Source organism: Hylobates moloch, unplaced genomic scaffold, assembly GCF_009828535.3.
Source record: "Hylobates moloch isolate HMO894 unplaced genomic scaffold, HMol_V3 SCAFFOLD_11, whole genome shotgun sequence".
Classification (NCBI taxonomy): domain Eukaryota; kingdom Metazoa; phylum Chordata; class Mammalia; order Primates; family Hylobatidae; genus Hylobates; species Hylobates moloch.
Window position 1 is genome coordinate 67,715,007 of NW_026652286.1, and position 6,047 is coordinate 67,721,053.

Below are 6,047 nucleotides of genomic sequence, written 5' to 3' on the forward strand. Positions count from 1 at the left end.
TTATAACTCTCAGTCTTGGCTATGTGTCACTGTTATGTGTTTAGGTGCGTTAAGTTCATCACTGTAATGTTTTCCTAGTGAATTTTCTTTTCAATAACTATAAAATATGCTCCTTTGATCCTATCAATAAACTGGATATTAATATTGCTATCCTAGGTTTCTTTTGTTTAATATTTGTCTGGATTGCCTGTTCCCATAAATTGACCTTTAATCAGTTAGCTTTGTTCTTAAGATTGGTTTAAAATGTAGAATAATAGGGAGGGGCACGGGAGGGTGGGACGTCTAATGTAAACCCAGCCCAGTGATTACATTAGCTGGGCGCTGATTAGGTTACGATATTGCCCAGGTACAAGGCCAGGATCTTCGGGACCTGGCTTCATTTGGAGTTCAGCTACCAAAAGGAAACCTTCCTCTGGGTCCTGCAGTATTTGGCCTGAAATTGGGAATTTGTAAGTTGCTGCTCCAGGGCGCTCCCTGCGGAGCTCCGCGGCCCGCCTCTCCGCCCGGCCTTTCCCGGCGTCCCCACGCGGGGCGCAACCGCGAGAAAGGAACGCAGGTCGCACCGTCAGCGCCCAGAGCAGCGCCAGTTTCCGGGCCTGGGCTGCTCTCGGAGCCATGAGCTGCGGCCGCCCCCCTCCCGACGTGGACGGCATGATCACCCTCAAGGTGGACAACCTGACCTACCGCACCTCTCCCGACAGCTTGAGGCGCGTGTTCGAGAAGTACGGGCGCGTGGGCGACGTGTACATCCCGCGGGAGCCCCACACCAAGGCGCCCCGGGGCTTCGCCTTCGTCCGCTTTCACGACCGGCGCGACGCCCAAGACGCCGAAGCCGCCATGGACGGGGCGGAGCTGGACGGACGCGAGCTGCGGGTGCAGGTGGCGCGCTATGGCCGCCGGGACCTGCCCCGCAGCCGCCAGGGAGAGCCACGCGGCAGGTCCGGAGGCGGCCGCTACGGACGGCGGAGCCGCAGCTACGGGCGGCGGAGCCGCAGCCCCAGGCGGCGACATCGCAGCCGATCCCGGGGTCCCAGCTGCTCCAGGTCCCGCAGCCGATCTCGCTACAGGAGTTCTCGCTATAGCCGGTCTCCCTACAGCCGATCTCCTCACAGCCGGTCGCACTACAGCCGCTCTCCCTACAGCAGATCTCGCTACAGGGAATCTCGCTACGGCGGATCTCACTACAGCTCATCTGGTTACAGTAACTCTCGCTACAGCCGATATCACAGCAGCCGGTCTCACTCGAAGTCTGGATCCTCCACTAGCTCTCGCTCTGCATCAACCTCCAAATCGAGCTCTGCGCGACGATCCAAGTCCTCCTCGGTCTCCAGGTCTCGCTCACGGTCCAGGTCTTCATCTGTGACCGGGAGTCCTCCCCGGGTATCCAAGAGGAAATCCAAGTCCAGGTCGCGATCCAAGAGGCCCCCCAAGTCTCCTGAAGAGGAAGGACAGATGTCCTCTTAAGAAAATGATGCATCAGGAAGCAACGTGATGGAGGACTTGGGGAAAAGGATCACATACTCAGTCTATGGAAGCAACGTCCCTGGAAGAAGAGGCTGCCTATTGAAAAGGTTGTGTCACACTTTTCTACCTTTTTACCAGTTTGAAGCGTTGCATCAGGTGGCAAAATTCATTCTATGTGCCGTTTTGTTGTTATTCACATTTTCTTGTAACTTAGGAGGTGAACGATCTAAGATTACATTATTGGGTTTGGATATTTGAGGCAAAAATTTATTTTTATTTCTATAGTGATGACTGTTTTGGTTTGAAATGAACAGATTGGTAACCTAATTTGTGGCCTCCTGACTTTTAAGGAAACGTGTGCAGCCATTACACACAGTCTAACGCTGTCAAGACATTGCTTCAACATTGCCTTCATTCCTTAAAAACCTACAAAAGGTGGTGTAAATTAATATGGATAATTTTATTTACCTCCAGGTCTCAAAGGTAGTATGACCCAAATTTGTATAAAGATTTTTCATGTGAAAGGAGTGGGTTTTTAGCAAATACAGGTCTAATCTCTTTTGTGTTTTTGTGCACCAGGCCCGGCTGCGTAGCAGTTGAGTGATGCTGGTTAGCTATTAAGGTGGCCTGTTGCAGTGCAGAGTGCTGAGCTGCTTCCTGTTTTCTTCTGATTGCTTCTGGGGAAAACACGCCTTGTCCTGAAGAACAAATGGCTGTCCAGTTTATTAAAATGCCTGTCAACTGCACTTCCAGTCACCCAGGCCTTGCAGATAAATAATGGAGCATGCAGTGAGCACATCTAGCTGATGATAATCACACCTTTTCCCCCGTCTTTTCTGAAAAATTGTAAATCTGATCATATCAACATGTGTGAACTTAAAATATAGAGAATGGTATGGAAGAAATAGTTTATAAGTTTGTTAAGTACTTATAACATGGTGTATCTTTTTTATTATTAATTTTTTACGCTAACCATTGTTTCTGTAGTTAAAATTGTTTTCTTGGTGTTATCTTCTCTCAAAATAAAATTAGAAACTTTTGGTGGAAAGTAGGTTGTTTTATTTTCTGTATGACTTTTGGATATTTGTACTTTTGAGAAAATTATTAGCACCAAGTGTTTCTCAAAATATAATTTTTAAAAAATCCTTAATAGGCTTTTAGCTATGTCCTTTATTGTTTTATCACAATGCAGTTTATTTGTAGTTTCTCTCTTTTCTCCTCATATCTATGGTTTTTTTACTTCTAAAATTATTTTCAAATAATCCATTTTTGGCTTTCATCATTATCCCTACTAGATGTTATGTGTTCTTTTGCAATTGTTTCTGCTTATACCTTTACTAGCAAAGGGAAAAATAACAATTTGGTGTCAATGATCTAGTGACAATAGGATTACATTGGAGCCAATTGAATAAATTTATTCTTTCAATCATATAGATCTTCATTAATATTTTTGACTGAATTATCAATTAAAAATATTTCATTCCCTTTGTGCAGAAACTGCTAAATCCAGGATTCGATTCTTGAATGAACTGGCAAGGTGGCTGTGGTCTGTAGATATACATCCCACATTTTGTTGTTATAACAGTTAGTAGTTAATATTGCTTTCATATACAGACTCCAGAATCTAAATTTTATGATAATGACATTTCTTCTGTTTATGAGAAATGTAATATTTTACAAATATAAATCTACGTAGAATCCAAAGACACACACACAGCAGTCCTGTCTGAGAAATAAAAAATCAGGACACCCATGGCATCGTAGTAGCCACTCACGTCCAGCAGGTGGCGAAGGGAGGTGAGCTATATTTATTAAATGGGACCGAGTGGGACGGGGACGGGGCAGCCCTAAGGATAGGGGAGCACTGTCAATTTCTGGGGGTGGAATGAGACCCAGGCATAGCTGGAGTTTGAAGCTTTGAAGCAAAAATATCTGTAGAACATCTTAAACATGTGACCAAAATATGATATTAAAATCAGCAGCTCTTTATACATTAAAAACTTTGAAACCTGTGGCCAGGCATGGTGGCTGGCGCCTGTAATCCCAGCACTTTGGGAGGCCAAGGCAGATGGATCACCTGAGGTCAGGAGTTCAAGACCAGCCTGACCAGCATGGTGAAACCCCGTCTCTACTAAAAATACAAAAATTAGCCAGGCGTGGTGGCGCATGCCTATAATCCCAGCTGCTCGGAGGCTGAGGCAGGATAATCGCTTGGAACTGGGAGTCAGAGGTTGTGGTGAGCCAAGATCACACCATTGCACTCCAGCCGGGGCAACAAGAGCAAAACTCCATCTCAAGAAAAAGAAAAAAGGAAAACAAACAAACAACAACTTTGAAACATAGAAACAATTTTGGACCTGTTGGAGCAGAAATGTGTAGTTGTCATTGAAGGTGTGAAAATACCCTACCTCTACACGTGGAAGACCTGACACACAGAGGACATGAACCCATGAAGAAGAGTGATGTGACATGTTTTACATTTTATTAGTACCATGATCTAACCAACTGAGCTAACTGGCCACACCATTTTATCCTTTATAATGATCACTATGAGGGCTGAGTGCAGAATGGAGTGTATGTGGTCAAGAGTGGAAGCTGTGAGGCTATTGCAGTAATCCAGAAAGAAAGGTGACGATTGCTTAGACTTCGGTGGTAGTGCTGGAAATGGACATAAATAGACATATTCAGGAAATATGTTGATCTTAGATCTAATAAGACACGTAATAGATTAGAAGTATGGAAATTAATGAAAAAGCAGAATTAAGGATGACTTCTCACTGGCTTAAAATGCTAAATGGATGAGGGTGCTGTTTAGTGAGTTAGGGAAGACTGGGGGTGGTGATGGGTGTAGAAATTGAGAAAGGAAAATCAAGAATTTCCAGAACTTTCAGAGCAATGTTAAATACTTTCCTTGATAGTGGGTCAGTCATCATTTATAAGTGCATTTCTAAAAATATTGCTTAATTTTGTTTTTGAGTTTTGTGTAAGTGGAATTTTGTGTGTACTGATTATTTTGCTCAATATTATGTCTTTAAGATTCTCTATTGTTGCATGTGGCTAAGTTTATTTTTGATGCTGTGTAGTGTTTTACTAATGAATAAATCATAATTCAGTTTTTACTGTTCTATTGATGGACATCTGGGTTGTTTGCCATTTTAGTTATTCTGAATAAGGAAGCAATGAATATTTTTATACATATAACCTGATGTACATGTGTATATACATTTCAGGTATCAATCCCAAAAGTGCATTTGCTGGGTTATAGATCAAGTACATATTCAATTTTGTTAGATAATTTTCAACTATTTTCCAAAGTAGTTCTACCAATATATACTATTATCATCAGTTGATGAGAATTCTGCTTGCTCCACATCCTCATTAACACTTGTTAATGTCAGACCTTTTAATATTTGCAAATCTGATGGGTATATAGTGGTATTTCATTTGGTTTTAATTTTCTTTACCCTGATTACCAAAAAGTTGTACCTTTTTATTTGTTTGTTTTTTAGCCACTTGGATATCCTCCTTTGTGAAATGCCTTTTCAATAATTTGTCCACCTTCCTATTGGGTCACCTGTCTTTTCTTAACAATTTAAAGGTATTTTCTATGTATCTGGTTCCTATTTGTCTTTATGTCCTATAAATACATTTTCCCATTCTGTGGCTTGTTTTTTAATTCACTTTATGATGTCTTTTGATGAGTTGTTTTTACACTAATGTAGCTACATTCTTCAAACATTTTGTGGTTAGTGTTTTATGTGTCTTGTTTCCTAATTTGAGGTAGTAAAGATAGTTTCATATCTTATTTCCTATACTCAGTATAGTATTGTCTTTCAGCATTTAGAACTTTAACACAACTGAAATTGATTTTTGTGCATGTGGTGAGGTAAAAATCTAACAATTTTTTTCCTACTTGGATATCAATTTTCTAAGCACTATTTATTGAAAACTCCCTTCCTATCTAATCTGCCACCTCTACCATATATTAGTATCCATACTGGTTAAGTTTACTTCTGGATTCACTATTTATTTCTATTGAGATATATACATATACATATACATACCGTGTGTGTATATATACATGTATACACATACATATATAAAGATGTAGATATCATATATAGAAGATATAAAAGATATATAGTCTCTATAATATATAACAAATATATATAATTTTATATAAATAGAATAAATTTATACATAGTCTAAAATATATTTTATTTATATTTCATATATTATATATTATGTATACTTATATATAATATATAAATATATATAAGGTAATTATATATATATAGAGAGAGAGAGACGGACAGAGACAGAATCTTGTTCTGTTGCCCAGGCTGGAGTGCGGTGGTGTGATCTTGGCTAACTGCAGATTTTGGGGCACAAGTCATCATCTCACTTCAGCCTCCCAAGTAGCTGGGACTACAGGCACACACCACCACATCCAGCTAACTTTTGTATTTTTTGCGGAGATGAGGTTTTGCCATGTTGCCTAGACTGGTCTTGAACTCCTGAGCTCAAGTGATCTGTCTGCCTTGGCCCCTATTAGTATATTTTTTCCATGCCTGCACCTAATA

The 6,047-nt window shown here is 40.9% G+C and overlaps 1 protein-coding gene across 2 annotated transcripts; it reads left to right on the forward strand.

The window, feature by feature from the left end:
* On the forward strand, positions 1-3,795 carry LOC116476833 (serine/arginine-rich splicing factor 8). Of its 2 annotated transcripts, none has more exons than XM_032167193.2 (2): positions 1-1,571; positions 2,044-3,795. In XM_032167193.2, the coding sequence occupies exon 1, from the start codon at positions 616-618 to the stop codon at positions 1,462-1,464; it is 849 nt and encodes a 282-aa protein (XP_032023084.1). In that variant the 5' UTR covers positions 1-615; the 3' UTR covers positions 1,465-1,571; positions 2,044-3,795. The 2 variants fall into 2 exon arrangements, with proteins under 2 accessions (XP_032023084.1, XP_032023083.1); XM_032167192.2 differs by having other exon boundaries at positions 308-1,947.
* Positions 3,796-6,047: the final 2,252 nt, after the last annotated feature.

Excerpts from the sequence above, each read along its gene's own strand:
- LOC116476833 (XM_032167193.2), top strand. The coding sequence starts at position 616 with ATGAGCTGCGGCCGCCCCCCTCCCGACGTGGACGGCATGATCACCCTC.